The 20,000-nt window shown below is 39.9% G+C and overlaps 2 protein-coding genes across 3 annotated transcripts; both read right to left on the bottom strand.

Annotated features, from left to right (window-relative positions):
* Positions 1 to 1,148: 1,148 nt before the first annotated feature.
* LOC111334894 (uncharacterized) lies at positions 1,149 to 12,908 on the bottom strand. Of its 2 annotated transcripts, XM_022940712.2 has the most exons (3): positions 12,325 to 12,908; positions 1,741 to 2,972; positions 1,149 to 1,663 (listed from the first exon to the last, which is right to left on the bottom strand). In XM_022940712.2, the coding sequence occupies exons 1-3, from the start codon at positions 12,477 to 12,479 to the stop codon at positions 1,617 to 1,619; spliced, it is 1,434 nt and encodes a 477-aa protein (XP_022796447.1). In that variant the 5' UTR covers positions 12,480 to 12,908; the 3' UTR covers positions 1,149 to 1,616. The 2 variants fall into 2 exon arrangements, with proteins under 2 accessions (XP_022796447.1, XP_022796446.1); XM_022940711.2 differs by having other exon boundaries at positions 1,149 to 2,972; positions 12,325 to 12,901.
* A 2,341-nt stretch (positions 12,909 to 15,249) lies between these two features.
* Positions 15,250 to 19,423, bottom strand: LOC111334907 (uncharacterized). The gene is made up of 2 exons (XM_022940728.2): positions 19,268 to 19,423; positions 15,250 to 17,972 (listed from the first exon to the last, which is right to left on the bottom strand). Exons 1-2 carry the CDS (start codon positions 19,369 to 19,371, stop codon positions 16,373 to 16,375), a joined length of 1,704 nt encoding a protein of 567 aa, XP_022796463.1. The 5' UTR covers positions 19,372 to 19,423; the 3' UTR covers positions 15,250 to 16,372.
* Between the last annotated feature and the right edge of the window lie 577 nt (positions 19,424 to 20,000).

The following is a 20,000-nucleotide window of genomic DNA, read 5'->3' as shown; positions in this document are numbered from 1 at the left end:
AAACGTCAGCTTTTATAATCGATACGGTGGCCAATTTACCATTTCAACTTAGTTGATATATCGAAAATATTTCGTTACCCCCACCGACGCAGCCCCAAACAGTTTCTTTAGAAACTATCAGCGTTTATTCATTTCTATTTTGTAATTGACATTGCAAGTGTTTTACTCAATGTGCATTGGTTTGCTGAGACAGTGTGCGAAGTAAATAATTCGCGATATGCGTAAATCACATAAAGCTCTTGGAGAACGCTGTAAATAGTATTTCCAAGCCTCTAGATTTCAAAATTTTCTGGGGGAGCATGCCTCCAGACCCCCCAAGCGACTCGCGCCTCTGGCGTCGCGTGCCCCCCCCCCCCCCCCTTATATTACCCTTGCTATGGCATTGTAAAGTGATTTACTATACAACTACTGAATGTGACCGAGACAATAAGGACAGTTGTGTCATAACATTAAACTTAAGAGACTATCTTAAGACTCTCTCGTCTTTAAAGTCAGAGGCTTTGAGCTGCTTACGGAGGAAAGCCTGATTGTATAACTTTTCATTTGGTTGCAAACTTTATCGTCCATTTCCGGCACAAGTTAAAGGAATCAAACATAAATACGATTTACATTCCATTTTTACTAGCAAAGTAATTGGTCACTTCCGTCCTAGGAAGGTAAAACGTTGGTGCGAGTCATAAATATTTTGTGTAAGTGGAGGGGGGGAAGGGAGAGTGAGGTTCATCGTCTACTACCCACTGCGGTGTCAGCGGCTCGTGTTGGTAAAACACGAGCCGCTGACACCACTACTCTGTCAGATGTATTTCAGTAATGTTGCTTAGAATTTCAATTTTAAGGTATGAATTAAATTTTGAAATTGGATGAAGAAGATTCATAGAGTCCTATCGTCCTATTGGGCCACTACTTGTCAGTGCAGTTAAAGTCACCGCTTTGCCGGCCACGGATTTATTGTTTATAGTTTCCTAGAATTCGTTAACTGAACATGAACATGTTCTTTAAATTTAGATGCATAAGGCAGAACTATTTGGGCTTTAGACGAGAAACATCTACCTTGAAATCTCTACCCAGTAGAAATTTGTCTAGGTGGTGAGCCGAAACAAGGTTCTACAACCAGTAAACTTCAACTCACACAAGTCAAACCTGTTACATGGATTAAGCACTCTTTATAAGAAACGTCAATTTGTTTGTCAAGGATTTGCTCACAGTTGAAAATGGGAGCAATACTACACGACAAAATATATGCATGACAAATTTACTTCCTTCCCCATTGTATAGTGAAAGCCTTGACTTTAAATAAGTGACGAATAATCGATAAGGAAAATTTAGCTATTTGGAAAATACAATTTCTTCTTAGAGGAAAAATCACTATAATGAAAAGCAAATAATACTTAAGGTGTGATATGTTGCAGAGACAGACAATGTGTATGGTCAAAGTTCAAAACTTGCAAATCCTGGGCAACTGTGCACGTAAAACCATATCATGTCCTTTCCTTGAACAGATCAAATTCTAATTGCTGTTTATAGATCTTCTTTTCAAACCACATTCCAACAGAAATTTATCTTGATCCGTTTGGAAGGAGATACTTTTGCCATCCTCCTTCTTCAGCGCGCAAGTATCAGTGGGAGAATGCGGCTCCGTCTTTTCTTTTTTCCTGTTCATGAACTGGCGAGCATTAAAAATATCAAATGACTTTAATACGTGCTGACATATGTCATCTACACTCACTATTTTAAAATCACCTTCTTCCTCTCCATTGTTGAGAGATTGTATATTGAAATCAGTGCCTTGAGGTTCCTTTCGTTCTAGATCTGCCTTTGTACATAAATCTGCCCGACTTGAGAACCATTCGCAACGTGCATCCAAGGTTTTATGGTTTGATTGGAAGTGTAATCTTTCCTTCTGACTTCTAAGCCTAGCAAGCTCTTCTTCTTGCTTGGCTAGTCTGGCTTTAAGTGTCGTAATCTTGCTCGCACGATACGATAAGTCCAACACACCACTCGCGCCATGGACAACACCACTGCTAATTAAAGTTTGATCCCTTTCTTCTGTAATTTGACTTATTTCGTCTTTAATCGACCTGCTGATATTGTTCTGGTCCCATAATTTTTGTTTATCACCATCGCTGCGAATGTCAACTTCGCTATTGTTACTACAGTGGCACAGATCTCTGTCATTGTTACATCCTTCGGCATCGCACTTGTTCAAACTGTCACGGTATATTGCTGGACATCTCCGTTTTCTTTTCTTGTTGTATTTGCCTCCACCTTTGCGCTTGTTTTGGCTATATTCCGTTTTAGTTGCAATATCTTTCTCCTCATCAGCTGTTTGAATTTTCTCCTTTGACTCGTCATGCTGACTTTGGTTAGCCGAAATGGAATTCGTCCACGAGATATTTTCATAAATCTTATCAGATCCTTTGTCGACAACTGTTTGTTCTTCTTCTTCTTCGTCGTCGTCAATGGTAAGATCTATTATTTGATCGGGAGGCGAAGGAGACTTCTTGCCTGAACTAGGGAGACAAAGATTAGGATTTTGAACAACCTTTTTAGCGGTTTCACCGTGTTCCAACGAAAACTCATCTCGGTCCCCCTCATTTAGACGAAATCCTCGAAAACTGACAACGCCAGTTGTTTTATTACTTATTTTGGTGGAATTCAGACTATAGACATCCAAAATTTTAGGAAGGACCTTCGTATCCTTTGTCTTTTTGATAACACTACTGGTGCAGTCATAAACCTCTGTGGTGCCATTTCCTGTTTCCGCACGCGTCTCTGTTTGCTTGCATGACAGGTCCTTCCCTTGCGATTGCAGTCCGTCATGTCCATTTAAAAGCACACGAGCGAATACCTTAGATGTACCATTGGTACTTTGGGTAACCATTTGATCGTCATAATACTGGCCCAACATTTTGTATTCTTTTTCAATAATCTCTTGATATCGCTTGGCCACCTCGTTCCAAATTGGGTCAGACCTAAAAAGAGATGTCAAGAGGCTGTAAATATTGTTAGAGATTATTGATTAATCGGTGATTCAGGACAACCCAGTTATATCACAGACCTTTCACATGTCAACTACAACAATATTTGAGTTACGAATTACTGCGAAGTGACTGGTGACCATTATTGTTAATAACGTTACGAATTCCTCTTGCATCCTTGGAACTTTAAGGCAGGGATCTTTCTTTTCTATGTGGGCCAAGGATTTTGACTTTTAGGGTTTTTTTAATAGGTTTCTCTTTTCCTTTCAATGTTAAAAATTACCAATCTTTCATGTATATTGAACAATTGTGGCCGCCTTCAAACTCTATGTTGTCAGAGCTGTTGAGTTTGTGGTTACATTTCTTACCTATCTGCAAGAAAACATAGGCATGCTACGCATGCAAGAGAGAATTTTTTTCGGGTGGCTGGGATGAGGTGTAGCTGATGTTTTAAGCAAAAAAAACAGTTCCAATTTATCTGAAATAAACTCATGCAAGTCTTTTGTGGGCTATTGTCTGTGTTGTCTGAAAAAATCGTATGCAAAAATTAAACTGCATTGGTTGCAAGCTAAGCAGGGGACAGAGTGCATTGCGTGACGAGACAAAATAACGGCTGCGAAAGAGACCACGGCCACTGCCGTTACTTCGACGGAGACAAAACAAAAAATTATTTAGTAACGATAAGTTTCCTCGAAAATGTCATTCCCCATGACTTTACCGTGAAAAGCAAACCAAAAGTCTATTTTATTTCCGGTCTGCGTAATTCGAATTCTGTTAACTGCCGCGTATTAGTACCCCGGTTATGGGCCCGTCGACCTGTAAACAAAAAAATGCATTCGATTTTAAGTCCTCCTCCAGCTTTTCTTGTTTGAGAGGCAGGAACTCTGCTACGAATTAGACGTTAAAATTTTGATAATAGGGAAGCAAAGACGAACTTCAAGGGAACAGTCTCAACATCCCTTCCATTATGTCCCAGTTTTGTTCGTGCTGTTTGTTTTAATTCTGTTCCAGATTTCATAAAATGAATTCGATTTATCATGACGTTTGAAGCTTCATTAAGAATCAGTAGTGCAAAACGTATTTTGATCAAAGGCTGATAGTTTCTAAAGAAACTGTTTGGGGCTGCGTCGGTGGGGGTAACGAAATAATTTCAATATATAAACAAAGTTGAAATGGTAAATTGACCACCGTTAAATTGATCAACACTGCTTCGGCTCGCTTCGAAGCGCTTTTTCTTCTCTAGTTATAAGCCCCCTCGTATATAAGCCTCTCTGTTGATAAGCTCTCTGAAATCCCCTTTCGAAGTTGTATATACCCAAGATTTATAACCTACAGTTAAAGTGCCCCTGAGACGAAAATTGACCGTTTTATTTTATATATATATATATATATATATATATATATAACAACTTTATTTAAATAATAACATGTAACATATTATTATTAAAAAAGGGTTATAGAAGGGAGGAACTCATCCTCGGAGACCCAGGGGCTGAGTCGATTTCAAGTTAGGGCATGAAGAGCCCCTGGGGACATTGTCTTACAAGACTAGTTCCAAACGGTCACAGTCGTTCTGCCATCTGATTGGTGCCAGAAAATCTTTGTATTTTTCTGCCCAATCAGAGTGAAGTGTGCTTTAGAGTCCTTTCGTGTGTTTTAACACGTACATATACTAGTAGCTCAGTTGCTCGCTATGTTTGTTTTGACCGTGCGACGGAGATTTGCTTGAAGTGATGTAAGAGAAATCGATCATGTCCGCGAAACTCTTACCGGAAATTGTACTGAATACTTTCGCAGGTATCACTAGAGAACGTGTTTTAAAGTTTGCGAGGTTTGTACACAACACGATGGTTGCAGTCATTGATATGTCGCTTTAAACGTTAAACAAGATTTAAGCTTGAATCTTTCTAGATTTTCTGCATAATTTGCTGTGACTGAAACTTTGCCAATCCCGGAAAGTTCTTTCGTCACACGGGCCACGCAGGTATGTCGAGCAACTGGTTCTTGCGCAACGTTTGGTGCGTGCCAAAATCTAATCTCATCTTCGCTTGAAAAAAAAGAAAAGCTGAGCGTGGAAACTTTTGCTTATTAGATGTGGGTAGATGATCCTGTTCTACTAAGCTCACATTTGCAATAAAGTAAACCCGCCCTTTCCATCCAATATTTCTTGGTCTTTGGTTTTGTTTTTCCCATTGAAAACAGCATCGGATCGATTCCCAATGATCAAAGGTATTTAACTTGGTCTTAAACAATCGACAGAAGAGGTGAAATGACAATGACCAAGGGACAAGAAGAGAATCCGTGGCCTTCCTTGCTCAAGAATTTCAACACTCTAGGTTTTGGCGCGCACAGAAAGCAGACAGCTACGTAGGCGAATGCGCCAGTTGCTCGACATACCCGCGTGGCCCGTGGGACGAAATAACTTCATGGGATTGGCAAAGTTTCAGTCACAGCAAATTATGCAAAAAACCTAGAACGATTTAAGTTTAAATCTCCTTTAACGTTCAAAGCGACATATCAATGACTGCAAGCATCGTGTTTTATACAAACCTCGCAAACTTTAAAACACGTTCTCTAGTGATACCTGCGAAAGTATACTGTATAATTTCCGGTAAGATTTTCGCGGACAATCTGATCGACTTCTCTTACATTGTGTGCTGAGACTGAAACTTTTCACCTCAAGCAAATCTCCGTCGCAAGGTCCAGACAAACATAGCGAGCAACTGAACTACTAGTATATATCCGTGTTAAAACACACGAAAAGACTCCAAAGCACACTTCACTCTGATTGGGCAGAAAAACACAAAGATTTTCTGGCACCAATCAGATGGCAGAACGACTGCGACCGTTTGGAACTAGTCTTGTAAGACAATGTCCCCAGGGGCTCTTCATGCCCTAACTTGAAATCGACTCAGCCCCTGGGTCTCCGAGGATGGGAGGAACTTAATCCTCAACAAACTTATGCTTTGCTTTGTCACGACTCTCTTTGTTCGCTGCACAGAGAATCACACATGTTACTTTTTTGGGAACTGTTTCGTTGTCAGTCGGGAAATGTCGACTTTTTCAGACGGCGAATTGTCCCAGAAATCATCTGAAGCTTCTGTGGATAGTTTTGCGCCGACAAACGATGAATTTTTGCCATGCGAATAAAGATAAACACAGAACGGCACAGACTCCCCATGTAGCTTTTTGTGGTCGCATCGCTTTATCGCCTTCGAACTGTATTTTTGCTTGTCGTAAGGGATTTTCCTTTTTTGTAAGAAACGATCGGGTGATTAGTAAAAATAGCTTTTTTGCAATGACTAATTGTGTATCCGAAGGCGGATATTGGGAGTTTGTGAAAGCCATTTCTAAGCCATCAATGTGTTTTCCCCGATGGATTTGGTCAATGATCTCATTAATTCTTTCCTACGTGTTTTTTACTATCGGTGCTTTGAGAGGTTTGAAGTGAACTCTGTTGTTGAGTTGCACTTTGGCCTCTTTTGTTTTTTCTATCTTATTCATGATGACTATTGTTGTGTCGCTTCGTTGAGGTTTAAAGCAGAGTTTGTTTGAACTCTTTTAGAGCCGTGACCTCATTGCGTTACAAAGTATTTTTTGGCTTAGATGCAGTCTGCAAGTAGCGTTATGACGATTTTCCAAGTAGCTCTGAAGGGCGATAGAAGACTGAACCGGTGGCATTCAGTTTGATATGAAACAGAAGTGGTTCTTTGTTTTGTCCGTGAAAGGTGTAACGGAGGCGCATTTGTCTTGCGAATAAATCTCGCAAAAGTTGGCCTGATTTTAAATTCGTTTGTCACGGGCGTTAGAATGAATTTGAGACCCTTTGATAGCACGCTGACTTGGCTGTCAGACGGTTGATAGTTTGACAGGTTTTTAAAGAAATTTTCATTTTCTCGGTTTTTTGGCTGCAAGCCTACATTTTAAAGTGTTTTTACGCTCTATGTCTTGAGCTGTTTGTTCTGCTTTCGCTGATATTAAAGCCAACTTTCTTTAGAATCAGAGCACACAATTACATTTTTCATCTCTTTGTATTAAAGTGAGCTCTTTGAGGTCAGAAATCTCAATCCTCAATTTGGCTATTTTATCATTCTTATTTACAATGTTAACCGAGTTCTTTCCTTTGTGTAAGGTACTCTGCCAGAGACTTGTTAAGGTGGATATTGATCAGCTCATATGTAAAGGTGACAAAATCCGTGGAGGTTCGTAGACTTCGCTTTCCGGCGTCGAGATCGCACTGAGGACGGTTTTTCTTGTCCCTTCTCTTTTTGAACGGTAGGCACCGAACCCGACAGAATTCTTCGCCTAGATCCTTCAAAGTACACAGATCTCTCGAAACAGTCCTTCCAGAAGTGTTCGGAGTAGACCACAAATATTTACTCGGCGAGGTCGCACAAATCGCATCCGTTTTTCCCGCTCTGATCTATTTGCAAGGCTCCGATGCAGAGAAATACCTCCAGCATGCTCTGCACGATTATTTCAGCCTTGAATTACGCATCGATGCCCAGTCATTTTTGTTTAGTTTTTGTAAGAATAGAGTAAAGCACTCTGTTATGTTTGCTTGACATTTTGCCATGTGAGATTTTCGCGTTAAGCCTTTGACGTCACTTCTTCTGAGTCCTGCGATCAACTTCCGGAACATGATCAAACTAACGCGAAATCGTGAATTTAACGGCCCGAAAAAAGATATTTCTGGGGCTCGGTCTAAACTGAAATTTGACAGAGTAGGTGAAGGAGACACACTGAACACGAAAATGGAAAAAAATGGTGTACAAAAATTTTTTATCTCAGGGGCACTTTAACACATTGAACGAAGAGGAAGGATCATACTTCAAACGCTTTTATAAGGGGGGGATTCCTTTTTTGGCTGTTGCCTATCTGGACTTTGTTCCCGGAGCGTGAAATTGTTGATTGTTTACAAGGCATTGACAGGCGATGGAGTTAAGTCAAAGGTAGCTATAAATAGATACGATTGGTAGAAATGTCAGAGCATGTAAGAATTGCTTGGTAAGTTGATTGGCAATAGTACTATTTTCCCTGTGAATTTTTTTAGTGGGGTAGGATTTATGTCTTTAAATCTGGGTTGCTTACCAGAAATTGTAATTTGATACAGCTAAAGCTCGGAATTCTTAGTTTTCGCGTGACGTCATCAAAATTAAAAGGAAAACTAATCCTTGTGAGATTTCAGTTTAGTTTTTCCTTAGAACAGCTGACGAAGTATATTTTCACAAATTTTCAGTTTGATAAGGTTTTTCGTCTTGTGTTAAAGCAAGGTTGAATTTCTATGCTTTTGCATGACACGATATTAAAATGACGGCCGAGAATGCTGTCACGCAGGTTGAAGAAAGTGACTGACCGCGGAGCCGATTTTGCAATCTGAACGGTCCTTGCACGAGGTAAAGTATTCATATAGATGTTTATGAGCCCTCAGAATATGGCTACAGGCTTTGCATAGCAAAATGCAATGACATGTTTTTGTTAACTTCCGGCCCCCATGTTTGTGCCCCTCAGAGGGACACAAACATGGCGTTTCCAGACAGAGCCTTATAAATGAGTAAAAGATTTCTTCGAATATCTCCCGTGCGAAACAAAGACCTAAATCTTTGCGAGACTGTTTAAATATTTATCTTCTTTTTTCTCTTTCATTCTTGACTTTATATGTTCAATGGTTTTGATGATAACTGTATCGGGACAATATCATAGCGATCTAATTGGTACGACATCCATACTCTAATACTCTGAACTGAAAGGTGCGATAACATGTTGATGGTTACATTTAACGTACGTTAGCCTGCAGAGCAGGCGTTTTAGTGGAGTTTGGGCGAAAGTTAGATTGCGCGAAAAATAGAGCGAGGCGAGAAATTAGGAGGGAGGGGTAGGGGAAGAGGAGAGAAAGGAACGCCTGCTAGCAGTACTTGAAAATTTGGAAAACTCGTTCGCTCACGAACGGGCAATTCTGATTGGTCCAGAGGAATATTTTATTGACATCAGGATGTGACGTCATTTTACGTTTGTCATTAGTTAGATTAAGTACCGCGAAAACGGCGAACGCTGAACGTCGGCTAGCCGTTTGTCGTTTGCCGTTCCGTCCGCGATGTTCGTCTGTTCAAGCTTCCCGACGACACGGCAGAACAAATGTTCTCGGTCGCCATTCACTGCGACTAGAAATAATGGATACAAAGAAGTAATGTATTTTCCGCTTGAATTTGAACTCTATTAGCTTTACAAGCAGTTCATATAGAAGTAAGATGATAAACGAAGCTTAGCTATAAAAGCGAGCGATCAAAATGTAGAAATAGTCGGTAAAAATGGGCTGCAAATAATCACGTTTTCGCGTTCCCTACAAACGGGAAAAATGTCCTCCTTGAGTAGAAACGGCGGCCGGCAAACGGCAAATGCGGGAAATGTCAGGTCACGTACGTGACCCTCTCTGCCGTTCGCGGGAAAAAAATACCTGGTGTTTAATCTCTCTATTGCCACGGATCACATCCAATATGGCGTTCAGCGAAGAAGAGATAGATCTTGCGTTGAACTATTCTTTAGCTACTTTTGATGCCTGAAGAATCTCTCTAAGTTCTTGTAAGATTTCTTCATGTCGGAAAAGACATCTCACAGCAGTTCTCCAGTTTGTAAAAGCGATGTGTTTCACGAGTTTTTTAGTTTCTTCCTCATGTGGAATTCTAACTATTACCTGGCCATTCGCCATTCTTGTCACGACTTTAACTTCTAATCCATCCTCTGGAAGATCATCTACGTTTAAAAAAGTGTCCAAATCGTCATCTTTCCTCGGTTTGTTTGTCTTCGATGAAACTGGGTTGAGAATCTCGCTCATATTCAGGGATTTTCTGGATTTCGGTGTCGGTAGTTTGGGCGAGTGTATACGAGCGGCTTTCTTTTTACTCCATATGCCGGGCTAGCAGATTTGTTTGGCGTATCTAATTGCCGCTTCTTTGCCCTTTTGGGCTTTTCTGGAGTTTTGTATCGGCCATTTGCGTTCTTAAGGATGAATGCATGTAGCTTTCCCAAGTTTCTGACTTTCCTTTCACAAGGATTGCAGCAGCGCTCGGAGCTGAATAAATTTGATGCCAATTCGAGCACACACGTCAAAATTACTCCATTAGCATCACTTCTCTTCGATGCTCTGAATAAATTTTCTGATGATATGTATGAGCCGTATTTAACTTTAAAACTACAGCCGCAAAACCGACAATTTTCGTTCGGCGACATGTCAACAATCAACTTTTTGAGAAATTTTGACAAGCGCAAAGTTTTCACGTGTGTGTGTTTGCAACGGAAGTGAAACTCCACTTCCGTCGCGCTACCTGATTGGCCATGATTGCGCCATGATCGTTACTCCAGCATATCTAATTTAAGAGGGTGGTTTTCAAATTTTCAAGTACTGCTAGCAGGCGTTCCTTTCTCTCCTCTCCCCCTCCCCCTACCACCTATTTCTTCGCCTCGCTCTATTTTTCGCGCGGTCTAACTTTCGCCCAAACTCCACTAGAACGCCTGCTCTGCAGGCTAACGTACGTGAAAGGGAAAAATACCGATGTTGGTCGTATCTTTATGTGCCGTAAATTTTAGTGGCAACGTTACCAACAGCTCTGCGACCCTAACAACACTGGATCCGATTTGCGCCTTGAAGTTGTTAATCTATTTGTGGGTAATATGGAATTTTAAAGAATTTTTAATTTCTCGACTTGGGATCGAATCGTTTCCTTCATGCGCTGATCTCCACGGAAACTCGATAAAGGCTGCATAAGCCATTCCCTGTATATAGTTGACAACGGTATAATCGTTTTACCATAATTATCTACTTTTGTGACCGATGTGTCTAAATTTAGGATTATCATCATATCAGATGTAGACCACATCGTTTGAGATGTATGATTAGGGACTTTAAGCAGTCAGGACGGCAACGGCACGGTAGACGTCGATTAAAAAATGAGTTTCTACTTTTAGTTAGAATTTCGAAAATGGCTGCATGTGTTTGCCGTCTCATTGGGCGCCAGACCTCAAACTCAACATAACGCATAAAAGTAGCGTTAAGTTCCAAATGTAAATTAAAATAATTTGCCGCCGCGGTTTCGGTTCGCAGACGACGCAAATTTGGGTGATTTCACGTTGCTGTTTTGCAAAGGACGGCTAAGAAATGTACAAAGTTTTAAAACGCACGTGTTGGGCTATTGTTCTGTCAATTAAATCTATTGTTTTTCCACGTCCTCGTTGCCGTAGCCGTCGTGGTTTGCTTAAAGTCCCTAATAATTGTCCGTTCTGCCACTGCGTTACTTCCGACGGAGACTATAAAGAAAACTTATTACGTCGGATAAATAAGTGAGCATGTTGATCCTGTGGGTCACAGGTTACTTGCCGGTTAACAAAATCACGAATCTTTGTTGGAAAGCGCTTCGTTCGCTCTTCCCCTAATATTGATGAGGTATATTGTGTTATCTGCGACTCTAGTTGGATGTCTTATGATATCATTATCATGAAATTCAAAGTACGTGGTCTAAACGGAAACGTGGGTTGTGCGATGTGACCCCGGCCGCCTCGGCCTTTACCTGAGCTTCACATTTGTATAAGAAAAATAGCTTTCTTACTACTTAATGTAAAGCATAAAACAACAACTAACTAATTAAGCCTCCATTTTAATGAATAAAGCTCTACATGCTATTGATTGAAAACCGACATTACGTGCTTTACTTCACGAGTTGAAGTTATTTTCTTTGTAATTTTAAATAAGAGTAAGACTCTATTACCCGCAAACAAGAATTTCGAAACAAAATTTCTAACAAGTGAAGACTTCTTCAGCAATTGATTCAAGAACCAGGGACGCTTTCAAGACAACAGAAAAACTGCACTACAACGTAGGTTCGGGATCGGCGTCAGGAAACGGTGGGCAAAATTATTACATTCCAGTACCACATTACGTGGTCACTGGGTGTTATGAGGTATTTCTCAAATATGAGCTTTGGTTTGAGAAATTGGACCGCGGTACAACATCGCTCAATTCGTGGCGCATCGTTTGACACAGTCATTTGACCTTTGAGTGCCAAGAGTTTCGACGAGACTATAATTTAAATAAGTACGTTCCGCATGAGTACTTTTATACTTTTCTCTCTGCAATTATAAGAATGGAAGCATTCTCTCTCTTCTAAAAAACCTCCTTCCTTTGCAAATATGGGGTAAAAGAACCTGCAATGTGTTAGATGCTTTTCTTTCGTTAAGTTGAGCGACAGATTAGGGCGCGAAGCCTCTGTGCGGCTTGACCCCCGTGCATGATACAAAACCGGGCCCTTTCAAAACAACGAAAATTCGCTTTAGAAAAAGTTACACTAACACAAACCTGCATTCTGTTGATTCAGAGTTCTCCTTATATGCCTGTTGAAGATGACCTATCGAGATAAAACTGTTCGAGGAAGATTTACTCGCGTCTTGCGTCTTGTTTGTGTCGCCGCCGAGTGATCTTCGAGGATCGTGACAACTAAGGTACGATGACATGCTATGGTGGCTAAACTTTCATTTATGGGAGGAGGATCTTTGGATCTTGTGAAACTTACTTCTGGTGTTTAGCATCAATAAGTTTAGCAAAACGCGTCTTACTTCTTAATAAGCGAGTTGTTACCGTTCGTTAAGGAGGCCGCGTCGTTCACGATTTCCCACGTGCCGGGCAAATTATGAAACATGAGCGAATATGTTCCTCGCCGATGAAGCGTTGCGAACTTTGATCCGTTTACCGTAGTCTCAGTGACGTCAAATGGGTGCAGTACCCGCTTTGGAAGACAACTTGCTAAATGTAAAGGTGCTTCCTTCATAAACCACTAACGAAAGTCCTTGCCTTGTGGTAATCATGCGTGCTATTATTATGCTAATTTTCAGATTCTGCTGGATTATTATCATATCTGTAGCACGCGGAAGGCAAAAATGGTGATGGCAATGAAAAGATCCTGGCTTTAGAAATGTTCAATTTAGTCTTTCGCTTTTAAGAAATCTTTAAAAAAAATTCTTTTCTATAAGGAATATCATAGCTAAATATAGTTGACTTAAATATCACTGACAAAGATAAGTGGCTCTAATATAAGTCTTCATCACACTTTCCCGGTGGGTTCGCTTTTTAAAGGCTACGCCAGAACATTCCAGAGACACCTATCTAATGATATTCAATAACTCACTCCACTGCAGTTGTGGAGCCTAAACAATTTCCTCCCTGCTTAGGTACTTAAACAACGGTAAATTTCGGATTCGAAAAACGAGAAAGTTACACTCACTGTTTATGAGCACAAAATCTGGCCTCTAAGAATGATCGAGTTTGTGCGAATTGAGTGGACCGGTTGAATGAAATGAATGAAACTTTATTTAATCTCGGGTTGATAGGGTTGGTTTTAGACCCCTAGCAAAGAAAGTATGTTAATAAGCCGAGAAAACAAACCTTAAAACTTATTTACAGAGTAAATACTAAAATAACATGACATGGCTATTTTGCAATAAAAAGCCTCATTACTAAACAGATAATGATCAATTACTAAATTAAATTTAATTACTAAATATATAAATTTAATTACTTACTACATTTACTACATAATTACTAGAAAGAATATAGAGAGAATTAGCTACAACCTTGGCTGTCGGACTGCTTTTTTAAAGGTTGACAAAGTGCTTACGGATCTCAAAGAATCAGAGATATTGTTCCAAGTGATAGCCGCCAAGTAGTTTACTGTTAACGGACTCTTTTGTATGCTACGTGGACTAAAGTTAAGCAGCGACAGCCACATCGGAACTATTAAGACCTTAGTGCACAAGAAAGAGCGGCATTCAGTCTAAACACTGCCTCACAACAGTCGCTGAAAAATTTCATTCTGCTCTGCCTCATCACTAAAATGCACTACAACCAAAATGAGTTTTCTCTTTGTTATAAACCTTTTTTTTATTTTATTTTTTTATTATCGTTTTATAATCTTGACGAAAGCGGTAAAGAACGGAGTTTACCATCGGAGACCCGCTCTCTCTGGTGAATGGCCTGATGATCTGTTGCAAGACTGAAGGACAAAACAGCTGACAGAGAGAGTGAAATGGTTGAGCACGTATGCTTTCAAAGCAATTCAAATGCTTCAAATGCAATTCCCCCCATGCAAGTGTCGTTTCAGTCGATAAAATACAATTTAGATTGAGGAAATATGAAGAGAAGTTTGTCTAATTAGTATTTGCCACTCAATCAAACGTCCGACCGTCAATTTTTCGGTATTTTTAATCACAGGTGGCCCTATATATAGCTTATGTCTTTGTATACATTGTTATACAGTAGCACAACACGTGTTACAAAGAACTTGAAGTCGCCAAAGTAGCATTAAAGCGACCGCAAGTGACAAGGCGGCTAAGGAGTAAAGGTAAAGAGACTTAACAAGTTATATTCCTCGCTTTTATCATCCGTTTTTATAATTTTTTCTTTTTTACGGCACCCGCTTTCGCTTAAAATTCAATTTGATATGTTAGGTATTTCCTTTAATGACCTTTAGACCCCAAATCACACATAGCACGCTTGGGCCGCCTGTGTTTTCATTTCTCACACTTGACTCTTCCGCACTCTTCCTGGTAATGTTTTTCAAATTTGGATCATATTTTGAACAAGGGTTACCTTCCCGCCCCCAAGTGTGCTTCAACGAACACTTGTGCGACAGAAAAATGGCTCAAATGTAGCAACGTGTCATTCATTTGGATTACCTATTGCCGGAACGAGTTGCGATTCGCCGTCGTTCAACTGAATATGCTTTCCAACCGAGGATCATCAAGCTGATCTCTTAGGGACCGTTCATTTTTCACAAGGTAGGGAGGACTGATAAGATTTTGGGGGGGGGTCACCAAAAAAAACGGCCTTAAACGGGGGACCATCTAAAAAATAAGGCAAAAAGGGGGTCACGTAAAATATTTTAGTAATGCCTTGAGATGGGATATGTTTTACACCGAAAAATATTTACCTGTATTAGGAGGGGGGTTATGGAAAAAATTAAACGACTGAGGGGGGGGTCATGCTACTTTTTAATGAAAGTTTAAAAAATCCCATCAGTCCCCCCTACCTCGTAAAAAATGAACGGTCCCTTACTTCCTTTCGTTGACAAGCTTATTTTCATTGGTCATGGCGTTAATTTTTTATCAAGAGAATACAAACTTAGATATGGATAACCGGTCAAGCTGCCCAAGTCATCTTGTCCGAATTGTTTTAGTCATGTCGCCCGAAGAAACAATTACGTATAAGATCAGACTTACAGACTGGAAATAGGTAATAAAGTTGAGACATTTTTATCACTCCAGCGGTGTCTGTTTCTGACACCTCTTTGAAGACTTAACTACACAGAAAACGATCAAACGGACATAACTGAAAAGTGTTGTCCGTTCCTAACAACAAGTAAATGTTTCACAACTTCCCCTGTTCCTTTTAGTAAATCTGTCCAACCTTTTGCCTTTAGTTGGCCCTCTACGTAAAAGCTGCTAATGTGGCTTATAATTACATTTCTTTAGTGTTAAACGAATGATAAACACCACAGCGTACACTATCAAGTTATGGATGCACGTGGGAGGTGATACGTGGAGTCGCGCGAGGCGATAGCCGAGAGTGACTCTAGCTTCTTGAGTGCTTAGCAACCCTCCCAAAAGTATCCATAACTCAATGGTGTACACTGTAGCGTTTACCATTTTTTATAACATAACATTGATACATTGTACCAAAAGAGTTTTCTTTCATTTAACAAATCTTATGTGACCAGAAAAGACAAGCGCGCAGAAAACTGGTCTTTGCATTTGCTCACGTCACCATGGGCAAATGGTGAACGCGGACGCTGAATTGACCAATCAGAGCGCGGCTTTACTTTGGTTATGTTATAATTGCTTTTAAACCTCTCTATGAGGTGTACGACAGTAAGATGAAAAGCATCGAAACATTAAACAAGTTAACTTCAACAGTTCGCATTGTTGCTCACTACTTAAATTTAAAGAGTTACTTTTCAACACGGAAAACGAAGCATAGCAATTAAGTCATCATCAAAAACTCATTACTGAAACCAGGATACTTTTACCAATAAGATCTCTTATTTCTTGTTGTTTTCTAAATTTTATTTCTCATGATCTTCTCTTACCAAAATTACCAAACCGTGGACTTGGACGACAAATCCACAATGCTAATTAAATATGCCGTAAGAATCCTTGCAATCAGCAGGGATTTCAACAGCCGAAATGTTCCGTTTTTGCAACGTTAATTCAGGCGAAAATACGTGGTATAAACTCAGCGACGCTTAATTTTTGAGCACATTACTCAAGCAATAAAAAGAAGAGTCGCTAAATATCGCCAAGTACTATAGCGATGACTACGATTTTCAGCAGCAAATTCGAATTCCCTTTAATTGTTAAAAGATTCTCAGCAAACCTAGCTGAAATAAGAACTCTTCCTGACTAGCAAAATCCTTGGGTACCAATTGGTTAATGATGTCATTAGAAAAACGTTTGTAATCGCCGCCTGTTGGGAGGTGAGCATAGTATGGGACTATTCTTGTGGAATATAATTTGCCATCTAAGGTTCTACTGAATGATTTGATCACCTTCTGAAATGTGTGCTTTAGATCATCGATTTCGCTCAGGTAAACAGCCTCTTCGATATCGTTTCCATCAGCCCAGATCTCTGTGTCTTTGCTAAGACACAGATCTTTTGACTCAAACCTTTCTTTCTCAGCCCATTCTGTTAACACAACTTCAGAATCTTTTTTACGCTTGAGATTCTGAAGTTCTTGTTCCTGCTTTGCAAGTTTTTCTTTTAAACGAAGAATTTTGTTTTGATGAATGTCAGTACCAGGAAAGGAAGAAATCGTAGCTAACGGGAAAGAACCACTGCCCTTGTTACTTCCTGCCGACTCCTTGGAAATCACCTCCGTCTCCCCCGGGACGGTTTCTTCGTTACAAACTGCCAGAGAATAATCATGAAAGTCCTGAAAGGATTCCTGAGTATCTTTCTCAGAAGCATTACTCCTTTCTTTTGTTTCAATAGTGGTCTCGTTCATTTTCGTCTCTTTATCCCTGAATGAGCCATAGTATTGAAAATGAGAATATGTTTGGTTCACAGTATCGCTTATGAGTTCTTCACGAATCAAAGTTTGATCGAGATTTTTTATATCATCAACGAAGCACCTTTTTTTGCTCCTCGTCGTTTTTGTCTGCTGAAAAATGGCCTTGCGTTTCCTCCTTTTCTTTTTCTTGTGAGCTTCAACATCACTAAGTTCTCGCTCCGAGACATTTTGTTTTCTCCCATTGACCATTACTTCCGGCTCATAAACTCCTTTACTCTTCGAAAAAAGCTTTTGTTCAGACGTAAAGTCATGCGGTATTTGGAACCACTCTTCCGCGAAGGTTCTTCCTGACAAGCAAGCACTTTGGACTTCCTTCTCTCCGAGTTGCATCGTATCAATGTCTTCTGTACCACAAATATGCTGATTCATTAAGAAACTAGTACCACGTGAGCTGTTTCGTCTGCTAATGCCGGTACATTGAAAATCTGGTAAACTTTTCTTGTCATGACTAGAGGGAATTTCGCCTCCTTTAACTTTTTTTTCCTTCTCAGTTCTTTTGCATGGCTCATTCTCCCCTGACTTTCCAACAAGGGTTTGGGCAGTTGCCTCTCTTGGTGAGATGACTATGGTCACATGATCTCGGAAAATTTGCATAGGTAATGAGGGTTTTAAGCTAAATACTTTGACAATTTTGGGAAACGTTCCGGTATCTTTTTTCTCGTTTTGTTTCATGAGAACAGAGTGATGAAACTCTTCTTCATAATCCACTGGTTTAGCAGGTGCTTTAGGACAGTGGGCTGATGGATTTATTGTCGAGTTTGTTTGTTGTTCTGTTTGCAATGTGAATGATGCCATAGTTTGACTGGAATTTCGCAATCTGATATCCTTTTCGATTATTTCCTTATATCGCTTGGCAACTTCCTGCCAGATTTCATCGGCATTTGACCTTCAGGAAAAAAAAATTTAATAAAAAACATTTATTACTTCTGGCGGTATATGGCTAGTTTCAAAAATCGCTTTAAAAGCAGATAAGTTCCTAAGAAACATCAAATTTTATAATGTTTCTGTCTTTGACCCTCAGACATACCGAAGTCCTCAGCGATGCGAATAATACTTTTTTAGTACAACATTGCAACAGCTTTACGCCACGACGTAAACAGTTTTATCAGTCTCACTAAACCCTGTCCGCCTTACTGAATTTGGAATGTGCGTCCGATGTTCGAAGTCTTATCAAAGAAACGTCACTGAAACTGAACGTTTCAAGTGGCGAATGCGTAAAGTCCTGTCCTATCTTTGATTACAATGCTTGAATATCACTCAGTAGAAACAGTACGCGTGTAATGCCTGATCATGTATTTCACGTCCTAGTACTCAGATGTCAGTTTGTTACATGGCCGAACATTCAGTGCTAGCTTGTGTGGTTCTACCATAATTTCCTTCGTAAAAAAATCGATCAAAGAGTTTTCCGATCAAACGTAATTCAAGAATTATCGGGGTCATCACCCCGCTGCGTAACGAGGTTAGCCATGCACAAATGCCCGCATAATCTGCTTAGTTGAGACAAAACGTAACCGCAACATGCAAACTAATTTTAATCGTGACGTGTTCAGGCCGTTTGTTTCAAAACAATCAAAACACGTACTTGTCGCGTTCAAATTCTATCCTAGTTTTGTTATGAAAATCAGAAATTATTTAATCTTAAATATCGCTAAAATTACTCACTAAGCTCCCTGTTTCTTCTTATGTGTTTATCCGAGGTATAATCAGAAATTATGACCAACGCACAAACGACATAGTGTTTATCTCATCAAAATATTATGCAGAGGCGCATACTTCTTAATTTCCATGACGCGGGAACAATGAAGGCGAGACTTAATGAGTTACAAATCATCTCAACAACCCAAACAGTAATTTATACCGACATGGCTCAAATACGATCTATAAAAATGGAAAGTGAAACTGACATTCACTTGTATTATGACTCGGAATTTCCCTCCATGTACACATATTAGACTTCTTTAACCAAAGCGTTTGAACCTTGGACCATGATTACATCAGACATCACACGAATTCAACGACTATAAATGTTCTACTTTAAGATGAACGAATGATCATTTGGCTTCGATATTTTGATGCTTGTAATTTATTGTGAGAATACCAAAGGACATTAGGATAGGGTTTCAACCGAACTCTAACAAACTCCCTTTACAACAAAAGTCACCAAATAACGTCTGTCCTAACCTGTTGCCTGTGAATCCAAAACACAAGGAGGACGGCTGTTCCAATCTATTGCTCGAAGAGAGGTTACTCCCTGAAGATTCTGATGCAGTCGTTGCCCAATCCATATTATTATCATGTGCAATTTCTTATCTTTATTCCACTGGAGCGTGACTGTCATGTGGCCGTGGAGTATTGGGGAGAGTCATGTTACGCTTAAAGAAATTCGATATGAAGCAAGTCCACATTTAAGTCATTCAAGCTTAAGCATCTAATACGAAGGAAACATTTATCCCAAGATTGTAATATTTGATTCTACTTCTGTGGCAAAGCTTTTTCGACTGAATGGGAAACAAACTTCTCCCTCACCGTTCATAGGCAAGATAGAAAGTAACGAGGGAGAAAGAGCGAAGCCTTTTCAAATGATGCTTATAAAAATTAAGCCTCTAAGGGAACCATACAGTCCTGACATATAGGAAGCCCAACTATCCTGTACTTGAACTGTTCAAATGCACAGGAAATACATTATAAATCATGGCGGCAGCAAAATTGGCTGATACGTTCTGTTTCCTCAAGTGCAGCCTAAAAACAACCTACTAGCAAAGGTAGTTTATATATAGCAACATGAATGAGTTGGTGATAAACACTCTCTGAATCACGGAGAAAACAGAATCAGAGTTCAATTACGGCGTCTGTTCATTATTCCGATATTGACAACATAAAACAAAATTTTAAAAATTGAATTTGAGATGAGGGC

This window comes from Stylophora pistillata, chromosome 9, assembly GCF_964205215.1.
Source record: "Stylophora pistillata chromosome 9, jaStyPist1.2, whole genome shotgun sequence".
Taxonomy (NCBI): Eukaryota; Metazoa; Cnidaria; class Anthozoa; order Scleractinia; family Pocilloporidae; genus Stylophora; species Stylophora pistillata.
Note: the sequence above shows the minus strand (reverse complement) of the source record. Positions and strands in the feature narration are given on the sequence as shown.